This window comes from Monopterus albus, unplaced genomic scaffold, assembly GCF_001952655.1.
Source record: "Monopterus albus unplaced genomic scaffold, M_albus_1.0 scaffold40.1, whole genome shotgun sequence".
Lineage (NCBI taxonomy): Eukaryota > Metazoa > Chordata > Actinopteri > Synbranchiformes > Synbranchidae > Monopterus > Monopterus albus.
The window spans coordinates 2858318-2872924 of NW_018127920.1; the positions used below are offsets into that span (position 1 = coordinate 2858318).

Here is a 14607-nt window from a genome sequence, read left to right on the forward strand (position 1 = left end):
CCCATAATGCAACTTTATAGCGTCTTTTGCCAGACCCTCACTGCACTGGAAACAGCCATGCCTTTCAAACAGGCAACCCAGTGTGTAACAGGCTTTCTATTTTGTTGCATCCAAGCTCAAACTAAAATTACACTAAAGATATATCATCATGGTTATTTCTCAGACTCCACAAAGCTCCTCCAGCAGCACACACTACTGTTCTCTCAAGCTCAGCAGTACCACTCTAACTGTGATGATTGAAATGTTGAATCAGCAGTGTGCTCTTTGGTCCAAAGTTGGGTTTGTTTACAGTGGGTCGCTACAGCTTGTTTCTGGTCACTGCGGCATGTTATAATAAGGTTAGATCGCAGTATGAGAATGTTTCAGAGCAGGGGCAGGCGATCATGGTTAATGATGGACCAAGAGTCAGCAGGTTTTCTTTCCAGCCAAGCAATGCTCATTTTAGTGTAATTTACTGAATGACACCTTTAACACAGAGTAGATGAAACCTGTGTGTGTCACTGTGTGTGTGGTTAGATGCATGGGAGCAGCAGATGTACCTTCTGTGTACTGTAGTGTAGTGTAATTCATTTGACAATAAGGACTTTATTTTCCTGTGTCACCTCATTTGCAGTGCAGTTTTCCTCGAGCACATGTCTACTTCTTGTTGCACATTGGGGTGTTTGGTATTTTCCTGCCATGAATGAATGTGCTTACGTTGAGGTGGGAGGAGAGGTGCAGCCAAGGCGCCCCGTCTGCTAATTAGACAGCGCAGTGCAGTTTTGGTGCTTGTTTTGAACCAAAATAGCAATAACGACAACACCTGCTCAGACCAGCTCTTATCACTTCACAGGTGCATTTGCAGTTTTGCCGACAAGTGTGTAGGCTGGGAAGGACTGGATCAGATACCTAAATGTATTTTAATGGATACACCAACTTAAAATTAAGCCTTAAATCACAACTGATCTGCTGATATTCACCCTGAGTAATTGTATAGCTATTGTGAAATTTGCAGAATTGAAATACTGTATGTGTGATAATTTAGAAAGATTATTATTATGTATGATAAATAAACTAGTCCTCGCTGTGTGGCTACACATATGAATGTAGTCAAACAGAGTGGTGGGTGTCAGGATGCACCGTCTGTTCTTACAGCATTCAGAGGTGATCTGCAGTCAGTGTTTGGGAATCCATATCCATGTTAAAAATTACACATAAAAACACATGAAAGCAGCTCATGAGCCAAGATACACAACAAACATCCCTCAGACAGACAGATTGATCCTGTAACCCAGCAGGTCAAGTCACCTCACTGTGGCTGCTGTCACTGTTAAGTTACAGTTTCTTCAAAGGAACAAGTTTCACACAGACGTACTGTCTTCACTACAGTGAGGATATATATTGTGTCTGTTTTTGCATTTTATGGCTGTTTGATCAGCTTTGAAAGCAGCTGTAGGTGGAGATAAAGTGGCCGACACATCCACTAGCTGTGCGTTCTGGCAAACCACAGTCAGTTTCACCATAAATGCAGGGATTACAATATTGTAGTATTTTAAACAGTGAAAGTTTATAAGGTTAAATGCGAGACCCCTATGGATTTCGCACACTGGATGCAGCTGTGAGTAAATTACTCTATATAACTGCTGCTGGTTACAGGATGAGAGATTTTCTTTCATGCACAAAAGCTGGGCAGTGATATCAGCAGAATACTGAGTATGCAGTACTTCTGCATAAATCGTTTTGTCATCACAATTTCAGAATATGGAATATAACTGGTAGGAGAAGAAGATACAGGGAAAGAAAATTTCCTTTTCCTCATGTCAGAGATATCAGTCAGTCAGGTTTCTTCTCTGCTCTTTAAAGGAGATGAGAGCAGCTGGTTTGATTGGACAGAACTAAAGCCAGCCCCAACTCCACCTGCTCACCATGTTGTGCTCTGTGCGCTGCTTCTGTGGTCACCAAGATTGCAAAACATTGTTGAACACGCCCATATTCACCTTGCGCCTGGAGTTTAGACACTGTGCCCTGTTACAGGAAAATAGAGCCCCAAGTGTTTTCTTGCTGAACAACAGGAATTTTGTAACAAAATACAACTGTGGAGGAGCCCCACGTGATCCGTCAAACACAGAGTGCTGAAACCCTATATTCTGTGTGCTTTAGTGTGGATTTTGTCCTCTATTGCTTATACTGACATAGCTTTGAGAAGCCTTTTCAGCCAGTATGGGCAGTAAACTTACTGCAACACCAAAGCCATTGTACATATTCATTTAATGTACAGACGGGCATGCCAGTATTGTTTTAGGACAAGCTTAAAACCTGAACCTAGTCCATGCCAAATGCTTCTTTTACATCATGAGATACTGTAGAATTATAGTCCTGATGTATAAATATGCCACTGAATTTACAAATGCTGAAACAAACTCGAGATTAATCCAATAATCTCCTAATATGTCTTTGGTCAAGGTTCCATGTTAAAGGGGGTTGTCATGTCACCAGCTGACAATTTGAAACCAGCTCAAGTGACTTATTACATGTGCATTTATCAGTGAGTAATACAAGTATTTGGATGGTAAGTGCTAGACGTCCTGTCTGTGTCTCACAGGACAGGCTTCTGAACCTGAGCTTCCTGAGGTTGTTCAGAGCCGCTCGGCTCATTAAGCTGCTCAGACAGGGCTACACCATCCGTATCCTGCTGTGGACCTTCGTCCAGTCTTTTAAGGTGCTCACACACACTCACTGACATACAGTGCACATACATATTGCATGTACTGTATACTAGTATCCACATGCACACTTTCACAAATGTATACATGTAGTGTCTCCCTGCACACAAACACAAAAATGCCTGGAATAACTCAGTTTATAATTGAGTGTGTTTTTGTTTTCTGTTGTTCCCTTTAGGCCCTGCCGTATGTTTGCCTGTTGATTGCTATGCTGTTCTTCATTTATGCCATCATTGGGATGCAGGTGTGTGATGCCTTTCTGCTGTTATCACAAAGGTCATGATAATTAAACGGTGTTCACCAGTAAAATGATGTCACCTGAATGTTGAAAACATTAATTGCACACTGATAGACGATACAGATCCATTTAGCTCACTGTGTTTCTGCTGTAGGTGTTTGGCAACATTGAACTGAATGTGGAAACAGCTATTAATCACCATAACAACTTCCGTACCTTCCTCCAGGCTCTCATGCTACTGTTCAGGTATAAGAAGCTTTACATATATATATATATATATACTGTATATACTCTATATATGTATAAAACCACTCAGGTTTTTCTTTGGTTGGAGTTTGTTGCTCCACCGTCTTAAGAATTTTGTTGCAGTGTTCCTGGCTTGTATTTTGGATTTTATGTTGAATTTAAATTTCCTGTCACAATCCCTCTCCTAGAAACATTATGCCATCCATGGCTGGAACAATCAATGTTCCACTGGAGATTTGGCCAAATGGTTCTTGTTTTTATGAAATGAATTATTCATTTCATTTGAATTTCTATAAATATTTGGATATCAGCCATTAGGTTAACACACAATTGAGAAGCTGCATATCATCAAATACAAGAGACTGCCAGGAAGGACCTCAGTATGCAACATATCCAGTTTTGTATTTGGAGTTACTGTAAGAGTTCCCCATCAACACACCTCCATTAAAATTGTCATTTTTATCACATCCCGCCATAAGAACAGTGGAAACTGCTGGTAGATTACTTTTATTTTAGGCGACTTAATAAAGCATTAAAGGGTCTAAACCTGTTTTCTCAGCTAGCTTCTTACTGTGAGCCACAAAGACCTACAGAGACACATATTTTTTCTACACAACTTTTCTGTAATGGTGTTTTTGTCTGTGCTTTTCACACCAATGTCAAGTGGGTGAGTTGTGTTGGAAGCTACTTTTGAGCACTGATGAGAATTCAGTAACTTGGACTTTTTCTGCAAGAAGCATTAATGTAACATCAGGTGTAATGAAATTCTTTATTTTTTGTTTTATGTTACCAGGCAAGGTCACTGTGAAATTCTCATTTTACGTCCAAATGTCAGCCTGTTTTGTGCTGTTGGGACAGAACTAAATGCTGCCAGTGCTTTATGTCTCTTCAATCAAAGCTTCTCTGTTCATTGGTCTGTTTGTATTTTAATTTGTATCAGGAGTGCAACTGGTGAGGCCTGGCACGAGATCATGTTGTCCTGTCTGAGTCATCGAACTTGTGACGAGCGATCAGGGACCCATGGGCAAGAGAGTGGCAGCGATTTTGCCTAATTCTACTTTGTGTCTCTGCTCCTTCCTGGTCAGTCCTGAAACACAGCACCAGTGTAGCAGCTATACTCTCTAACTACTGTCCTGTGGTTTGTTCTCTCAGATGGGACTGTAGGGTCATGCTGTCATTGCAGAATGCTTAGTTTCAGTGATTTTACTGGGGTGCAAATACATGTAATTTGACGTATCTTAGCTCACTGCCATATTTTTAAACATGTAGTTTTTGTTATTTAGTAGCTAAAGATTTTTTAAAATGCTTTTTAAGTTAGCTTTTTGAAAACATTCATTTGAAAGAAAATGCATCTTATACTTTATTACCTCACTGCCAAGACAGTTTGCTTTGCCATACAGTGAGTAGCAAAAAATGTATATAATATCACTGCCACATTGTAAAGGTATCATTTCAAAGTCAGCTGCTTATGGTCTACATCACTACAGAGAGAAGCTAGCTGTCACTATCAGGAGCACCCTCAAATGAAGGCCTTCATTTTGCTACTTCATATTGACTACATTAGAGATTTGCTTAGTGCCATCACTAGTGCTTTGCTTGGTCATGCTATTGCCACTGAGACGAGCTGGTTTTGCTCCACATTTTCAAAAGGTCTGCTTTGAATGCTGATGCAGCAGTTCAAAACACCGGTGTCAACTCAACCCCATGTGTGTGTTCCAGATGCTGAACCTCTTTGTGGCTGTCATAATGGATAACTTTGAGTACCTAACCAGGGACTCCTCCATCCTGGGGCCTCATCATCTCGATGAGTTCATCCGGGTTTGGGCCGAGTATGACCCGGCAGCTTGGTATGTTCAAGCCTCACTCTGAGCCCCAAACAATAGCATACAAAGTAAAGTGGAGCGAATAGACAACCTAACCTTACTCCTCTCCTCTCCTCCCCTAAGGTGACTGAAAAAGGCCTCATACGCAGGCCTTGTTCCTATACCTTGTTGTGTGCAGTCAGCCCACTGATGATCATTGATTTATTTTAAGTTGTCCTGAATGTTTGTTTATTTATGTGCTTGTTCTTTTCCGCAGCGGACGGATTTCCTATAAGGATATGTACAATTTGTTACGCGTTATCTCACCCCCCCTTGGCTTAGGGAAGAACTGCCCTAATAGGGTAGCATACAAGGTTTGCAAATACCAGACATTTCTGTCACTAGGGTGCTTTGTGTACCTCTATGCCAAGAGACTTATAACTGAATGGCTGTGCACCAATGAATTCGCCTTTTACACTAGCACCCGCCCCTCCAATCTGACTGGCTTTGGTTGATGATGCCGGAGTGGAAATAAAGCTTTCAAAGCCATGGCATTGTCCCAACATGCCGCCTGCCATGCCACCTTTCTCCTGTCTCTAATGTTTAGACACATTTTACTTACTTTTTCTTTCAGTTTATTACAACAAGAACCTTGAAAATATTTTACTCACTACATTCAGATCCTTAAAACATCTGAATCAGATTAAAAGCCTCATGTTACTTGATGTTCTTATGAAGATGGATGCTAGAGGAAGGCCAGGCTATGAGTGAAGGACCCAAATGAGAGGTCGGGCTGGCTTTGAAACCTTTGTCTCTGTGCACCCTGGTTGAAGTATCAGTGGGATGTCTGCAAGCATGCTGAGGCAGACATCCCCATTACAGTGCTGTCATTTCTCTTCCCTCTCATCAGCATCCTGTGTGTTCAGTCAACCCATCTTCCCTTTCTTCTCTCCTCTCCTCCCCTCTTCCACCAAACTCACTCTTTATCATTCTATGTTTACTCTCAGGGATCCTGAGCTCCACAGCGATGCATCCCCGAGCCCCAACACAGCGGCCGAGGATGGCATCCACCTTACATCTCACTCTAGGAAATCTATTAACAACAGATTTCTGTTTTTCCTTTCCATTATTCTCTTGTTGTGTTGATTTCTTCCCCTTGTTCCTCTCCTCCTCCTCTAACTCCCCATCCTTCTCTGTTTGCATTTTGTTTATGTTTGGTTTCCTTCCCTGTGAAGTGGCCGTATCAAGTACCTCGATATGTATCAGATGCTGCTCCACATGTCCCCACCCTTAGGTTTGGGAAAGAAATGTCCGCCAAGAGTCGCCTACAAGGTAGACCTTCCACTTGCTCCACCTTCTTCCCTGTGCTCAACAACCTATTTCCCATTGGCGCGAACTCAGGCCAATGTCTGTGCTCTGCAGTGTTCCCTTGTTTCTTCACTTTGTTTTGCTAGCACTGAGATTTTTGGTGTAGGCCCCTACCTCATCTTTGCTGTCTTAAAGTTTCTTTGATCATAGCTGCTTGTGTGGGCTAATACCCATCACTAACAGTAATAAGAGAGCTTAGCTAAGAACACTTTAAGTTGATGAAGACATGTTTATGGAGGACGTTTGCTCCCTTATTAAAATTTTTTCCTTGAATGGTACTGTAGGGTTTTATTTTGTGGAGCAGTGTGTGTGTGTGTATGTCTGCTTGTCTGTGTGCGTGCGTCTGAGTATGTTTATGTGAAGCCTTTTTGTGGGGTGAGATATTTTCTCTGTGTTCTTTTCACTTTGTGGTTCTGTCTTTGCTGCCCCTCTCATTCTTTCTCTCATCTCATCTCAGTCTATCCATTGTTGGAAATATTTGTGTGCGTGTATATATTGAATGCTAGTGCTGTACAGCATTGTCAAAATATGTCAAAGTGATTTTTATTTTTTCTATTGTATTTATTCATTGTTTTATTTATTGCTAAATACTGATTGAGATCAATGAGAACCAGACTTTGATACAGCATGTGGTCAGTATCTACAGTAGATCTAGCAGTAGTACTGGTAAGCCCCTGGCTCTGATTAGCTGTATACAGTACGCGTAACACAGTTAAGAAGGCTACAGAAAAAAGTAGTCTTCAGATGCCTGCCATGCTTATTCTGTGCCAGTTAGAGCTGAGTGGGGGTTTATGGCAAAAGAAGTTTTCCAGACCTCCTCTGGCCTCCATGTTTTTATGCCCATAAAGTATGACCATTAGAATGCCATGAAAATAATTTACCCATAAAGCTCTGTGAAACTTTTACATTTTTTGTGTTTTTATCCAAATGATCAAATTTTCATATTACAAAGACTCATTTGTTTGTGGTCATCATGTTAGATTTTCCTTTTGTATACAGAAGTCAGTCTTTTAAGGCCAGCTGTTACTGGAGGCTTAATGCCTTCCGCTGTCTTTGTCTATCATGTGACTCTTGCTTTGCCCACTGTTTGCTGAGCACTAGTCCACTAACTCTGACTCTGTGATAGTGCGTGTTGTAACTGACTCACAGGCAGAACCCAGATGGTAATATCAGGCGAAAATGCAAAGGCCTGTAATCAGATGTCATGTCTGATAACAAATCCAGATGCAGATTGCATGTTGATGTCAGGTGTGAACGAGGTCATTTAAACTTAATATGGACACATTATAACTTATTCATAGTTTTGTATTAGGCTGTAAAAATGTTTACAAATAAAATCTGGTTAACATTCTCTTTACGTATGCAGTATAATAAAGGATCTTGTTTACCCTGAATTCTTAGGAAGCTACTTTTCTTTAGAAATTTCTAGCTGTGGATATTGCAGTCTTTGTAATTGGTTGTAGAGCCCATAGCAGTGTGTATATGTATTTATTGGTGAGTGTGTGACAACATGCAAATTAGTGTGGTTGTGTGTGTGTGTGTGTGTGTGTGTGTGTGTGTCCCTCAGCTCTCCATCCCCATCTCACTCTGACCTCTGGTCTTTCTTATTTTCTGCACTGCCACTGATAGCACATGTAGGTGAATGCTTTTTGTGTTCAGGGGAGCTCAACTCTTATAGCAACAATCCCACAGCTTTCTATGTGCATCTAGTGCTGCCATTAGTCCTCTACAAAGTCTTCCTGCTAAGGCTTTCCAGGCTTGGTGGAATGGACACTTTATTGCTAGCTGCCATTCTACATGTAGAGCATACTCAGCCCCCTCAACTCCAAGTTGAGGATTGTTAGGATGGCAACCACAGAGTCGAGCTCCTGCGACTGTCGAGGCACCTTCATGGTTATGCGTTACATGCCTTCTCTCACCTTTATTTCAGTCAGTGTCAGTCTTGCACCAGTGCACTTTGACTTGCAATGTACTGTAGTGCATACCGTAGCCAATAGCAGTGAATGTGAATGTCTAGTTTGTCTCCTCTGTATGTACTTGTAGAGAAGGCTTTTTGTGTGCTGAACTAAGTCACAGTAACACTTTATCAATATGGCCAATCTTGCACAAATTTAACTAAATTTTGCAAAACACCTCAAGTTAGTCCATGGAGGACATTTGATCAAAGCAGCACACAGATTGATTTCTCTTGGTGGATTCGATGTTCTGATCAGGCTGTTCGCTGTCATTCAGTGCTCTAATGTCTATCTCTTACCACTCATCTCCTTTCTTCAGCGCCTTGTCAAAATGAACATGCCTATCGCTGATGACAACACCGTCCACTTCACCTCCACGCTGATGGCCCTGATTCGCACCGCCCTGGAGATCAAATTGGCCTCAGGTCAGAGAAACACAATGCACATGATTACAGTATAGCAGAAAGACCTTCTCTCTGGTTCTCTGTCTCTGGAAATGACAATACTTTATGAATAACTAATAACTTTAACAAATAACTTTACTTCGCTTTGAGTAATGCTGAATTGAATTGAATTGAACTGAACTGAAATGAAATGAAAAGGCCACAGAGTACTTAATCAAAGCAACAAATACTTACTCTGGCTCTGGAAACAGTGACTATAAGGCATCAAAATGGGATTATAAGCATGTAAGGACATAATAATTATTATAATCAGAAACTAATTTGAACTTCAGCTAAGATATTTTAGTTATCTAGGATGTTGCTTAGTAGTCTGGGTGCAGACTTTAGGAACGTGATCAAGAGGACTAGGGTTATGGTTGGAAAAGCTAGTTTAATTGATAAAGAAGATTAAAAAATTCTGCTAGCCATTGGTGGAAAGTAACTAAGTACATTTACTCAAATACTGTACTTTGAGTATTTTGATTCTGTGCTACTTCATACTTCCACTTCACTACTTTTTAGAGGCAAATATTGTACTTTTTACTCCACTGTATTTGTTATGTTTAGTTACTAGTTATTTTTCTGAAACATACTAATACAAAATTACAGTATAATCATAAAATTAATAAATAAAATACAATAAAATAAATTGACTTTACTTGTTGTCCCTGTGTCTGGGTGGGTTCTCTCCGGGTACTTCAGCTTCCTCCCACAGTCCAAAGACATGCTGCTTAGGTTGATTGGCGACTCTGAATTGCCCCTAGGAGTGAGTGTGAGTGTGTGTGGTTGTGACTGGCGACCTGTCCAGGGTGGACCGTGCCTCACCCAATATCAGCTGGGATTGGCTTGACTGATATACATTCATGTTAAATGTGCCGTTCTGCATAATAATTACTTTGTGCTTTTACTGAAGTAACATTTTGAGTCCATTACTTTTACTTGTAACAGAGTATTTATAAACTATTGTATTATGTTTACTTAAGGATGGGAATGCTTCTTCTACCACTGCTGTTAGTCAAGTCTCTTCTTGTGACTTGTTGTGACTATTCAATTTGTTTATAATCTGAAGTTATGAGAAAAAAAATGTAGAAAATAAATAATAGATCATTTGGCTCAGCTCAGCAATAAGAGTTTTTTTTGGCTCCCAAGTGGCTCTTCATTTATGGCACTTATGGCTTTTATAATTTTGCCAAATTTATCTGACTCATGATTGATACTGTTATTTTACATTATGTTACATATATAAACATTAATGTAAAAACATGAAACAGTATTACATGTATACTGAATGTTATTTTTATATTGAGAAAATGACTTAGTGCTTTTTTTAGTGCTAAACAGTGTTATGTGTGGTTTAATGGTCTTCTACTCCTGAGCCTGAGTCACCTCAGCCACAATTTATTTACAGCTTTGTTTGCTTTGTCTTGTAAATCTAGGATGAGCTGGTTAAAAAATGTTTCTTTGACTTTTTACCTCTGCCAAGGGTGGGGTTATGTTTTTGCTGGCATGTGTTTGCTTGTTTGTTTGTTAACAGTGTAACTCAAAAAGTAATGAATGGATTTGGATGACATTTTTTGGCGAGGTAGGGTATGGCCCATGGAACAATTGATTAAATTTTGGTGTTGATGCCGGTCATAATTTGGATACAGGAATATTTTAAATGACTATTCATCATTGTGAGTATTGGAAAGGCTGTTGACTGTATGTGAGCCCCCTTGTGGCCAGAGTGCACTGCTACTCTGCTGAGCACTCCAAGCCCATACAGTATGGGGACAAAACTCTGGGTTAGTGACAGCTGCCCATTCACTGTCAATGGAAACTGAATGCTGTCACGCAGTACACTGCACTGTGTGAGACGGGGGTTGAAGGAATCCAGCGAGGTGACAGCCCACAGCTGGGGAAAGAGCTACTCTATTCAGCGACAGCACAGAGCCTGATCACAGAGATTTTGAGCCAGGCTCAAAGCTGTTAACATTTTCATCTGTGGCACTGGTATTATGCAATTTCATTCAGGTTCGACATTTTTTCAGGCAATAAAGTAACCACTTAGACTGCCAATATGTGGTCCGTCTATCCAGGCAATGCCAGTTTAGAATTTGTTCTGATGTTTCCAGAGACGTGAGTGCTCGTTACCTGACCAAGCTAGCTCTACTAGCGGGCAGCTACATGTTGTTCAGAGAACAGTAGTCTGTCAGTGGGGACATCAATGTTCCAGCTGCACATTATAGCTGCATTTCCACTGTTGGAACCTAACAGGTGGTACACCGTGTGCTTCCCTTTACTGTTACCTGGCGTAACCTCACTGGTTGACATGGACCATCCTACTTTGCTTTTCCACTTTATTTTTCTATGTCAGTCTCTGTTGAGAGGAGAGACACACTCACAGCTGGGCAAAGGGAGAGCACAGGACCTGAAGTGCAACAATCAGCCAGTAAAAGAAACTGTATGAGCAGTTTATCAACAGAACACAAGCTTGCAGAAATATGACATCTTCACCACTTTGCCTGTTGTCCACTCACTGAAGTCCCCTAAACCAAGGACTGAATGTCTGTCATGTCTATTGTTTTTCTTGAAAAACCTTCCAACTAATAAAGATATCATCATCATTTCAAATGCCAGCAATAGGTTTTCATAGTCAAGCTGTCATATATGAGGGTCAAATTATCATCATGACTATTGTTTTTATGGCATTATGGGAAAATACACTGGCTCGTTTTTATTTTAAAACCACTATTGTCCTGTGACTGGCAGTTCATCTATATGTTTTAATAAAGGAGATTAAAAGTCTCTCTTTATGCCTATGGATTTTTAGGTATGGTAGCCCAGCGATTATGTGATGCTGAGCTAAAGAAGGAGCTGTCGACAGTGTGGCCCAGCCTCTCTCAAAAGACAATGGACCTGTTGGTGACACCACATAAACGTAAGTATTTCACCATCATCTCCATCCTTTCCGGTCAAGCTGTGTTACACACTGACCTAAATATCTCTGTCTACTAAAGAGAAGTTCTTTGTAATGTAGAATATTATACAAATTACATCTGTGGCCATATTTTATTATGACACTCAACAACAGTTGACAGCTTTTGATAAAATCCTTCACTACAGACAACAGACTGTATTCACTGAGAACTAGCTCTCACATTTGTCTTAGTGTAGAAGTTCAGCTGTAAATTATCACACCATATTTCACCATATTTGTAAAAGACTATCATTAGATAATTACCCTGGTTACCATGGTGACAGGATGTAATGAGTTAGGGATTTTTTTTTTCTATCTTTTTTCTATTCATGGACTTGCTCCCTAATATATTAACATGTTTTGAGGTTGGATTTTCAGTTGTTAGTATAATGCATTATAAATGTAAATGTGCTTCTCAATGAGGTTTTCTTTCTTCTGGAACAGAACTGACCACAAGTTTCACTGTTTACTTCAGCTCTCACAAATGCTGGCACCAAAAGAGACTCCAGATCTTTATCCAGAATCACTCCCTGTTTACCATGTACAGCAGTCTGTTTACCCTGCACCGTTTTATTTCCGTGTCCCAACTAGGTGAAAAATGTTGCCTTTATATAGTGTCCTCAAAAACTCTACGGTGAATTGATAAACATTTCCATTTTCTGCTAACAATCCAACAGTGCAGTGCATGGTATTTTAGAAGGATTCTATTGTAAGGCTCTCAGTGATGATGCAAAATGATGATGATCATCAATGCCCAAACTTTCAGTTTACTGTTCACTACTGAGTAAACTAGTGATGGCTGTTTAGATACGGTAGGGAGCAGTGAATGAGAGAAGGATGTCACACACAGCCCTAATGTATCTAAATTTGTGTCTCTATGTTTTTGTCCTCACCAGCTACATACAGGAGAGGGTCAGAATATTAGGAACACCTCTGAATACAATGTAGTCCAGTACAACGCCACCTTCAACTATGACCCCAGTAATAAACATAATTGAATTTATGCATTTAGGACAATTTCACCAAAAACTGAAACATTTTGAGCTTCATAAACACAGATGTTAAGGCAGAATTATTGCATTGAAGTGCATACAATTGTACAGGTGTCCTTAAACTGGCTGGTCAGTGTATAATCTACTCTCACAATGGGCAGAATCAAAATCAATGGAGCAGAAGCAAACACATTTTTTTGCATGTATTTCAGAAAGCAGGTTCAACAAACTCTGAGGTTAACCCTTACCTCTGAGTTGATTAACCCAGAGATGGAAAACTGTGTGGATCCAGAACAACTGGTCAGAGTTAGATCAGTCAGCTCTGAGTATGTTCCACCTGAGTTTAGCATGTGTGTGGTGACTATAAAAAGTTGTCAGTGGATTTCTGTTACTACAATTCACCATGGCAACAAGTAAATAAAGAGTACCGTCTCCATTTTGATCCAATGGAGCTATAAATATTAGTATGTGATAATACACACTTATCTTCAAATTACACAACAGCAGCAGCAACGAAAGAGCCTGAGCTACAGAACAGAGTCACATCACTGTTACATTTTATTCAGCATATTCCACTCATTCATTTGTTTAGCAGACTTGGATGGTAAAGGGCTGGGATACTACTGTCTGTTACAATAATTTAATTATATTTATCTTTTGTAAGGTGGTGGGGACAAAATACTGTTCACAGCAGAAGAAGAAATCAGACAGATAAGACACAAGTTTATTTATAGCCCTCTGATTGTAGTCTACAGTAACCTCAAAGGCTGACGAAGTAAGAATGAAGTTGGTGATTTACAGTTGGAAAAGCATCACGGTTAAAATAACTGTACATCTTTAGATACATTTTAAAATCTTCCTCAGTTGCTTTTAATAAGCATATTTTAACATGTAGTGAATTTGAACAGTCGCTGAAATTCTGTTAAAACAAGTTATGATTACTGTGTATGCATATTCAAAACTACTTTTAAACTGTAGTTAGTCCAGTTTTAAGATTTTCAAGTCTTTAAAACTGCACTACAAACATTTTCACTCAAATATTCACAAAATCTCCAACAACATAAGCAATGATTCATAATAGATTAGGGTCTCACACAAATTACTTTATTTACAGTAGTCATAGTAATGTACACTAGATGTTATAGTTCTTCAGACTCTGCAGGAAAAATGAGACAGAGAGAACGTCTGGGTTTGTTGGCCAGGGAGGAGGTTAGATTGACAGAATAAGTTTCTGTGGTAACTGACTCACATTTCAGGTGATCTCTGTTTCTGGAACAGAAAACTCACAGTTTCCCTCAATTCAGGGTGAACAAACTCAGTGTTTTCATTTATCCTGCTTTGTGGACTAACCCTCAGGTGAGAATGTGTATAATTGTGCCAGTACCTGTACGTACAGTCGTGGCCAAAAATATTGGCACCCCTGCATTTCTGTCAGATAACACACCACTTCTCCCAGTAAACTGTTGCAATCACAAAATCTTTGGTATTCTCATGTTTATTTCTTTTGTTTTGCATTGGAACAACACAAAAAGCAGAGAAAAAAGCCAAATCCGATCCATTCCACAAAGAAATCCAAAAATGGACTGGACAGAATTATTGACACCCTCAATTTAATACTTGGTAGCACACCTTCTGGAAAAAATAACTGAAATCAGTCACTTCCTGTAACCATCAGTGAGTTTCTTTCACATCTCTACTGGAATTTTTGACCACTCTTCTTTTGCCAACTGCTTCAGGTCTCTCAGATTTGAAGGGCTCCTTCTCCCAGTTGCTGTTGTGAGATCTCTCAGAATCATCTTTATTGGCCAGGTGTGACGGACACACGAGGAATTTGACTCTGGTACATCGGCTCTCAATGTGCAAACAGTAAACCAGCATAAGGCTGTGTAATATAACAAAATA

General features: G+C 40.0%; 1 protein-coding gene across 1 annotated transcript in view; it reads left to right on the top strand.

Annotated features, from left to right (window-relative positions):
• The window catches only part of LOC109959665 (voltage-dependent N-type calcium channel subunit alpha-1B-like), a 163498-nt gene that overhangs the window by 132102 nt on the left and 16789 nt on the right, over positions 1 to 14607 (top strand). The window contains 5 exon segments of the mRNA XM_020599203.1: positions 4127 to 4263; positions 4892 to 5033; positions 6224 to 6320; positions 8631 to 8736; positions 11567 to 11674. Of these exon segments, the coding sequence (XP_020454859.1) occupies positions 4127 to 4263; positions 4892 to 5033; positions 6224 to 6320; positions 8631 to 8736; positions 11567 to 11674 (590 nt within the window).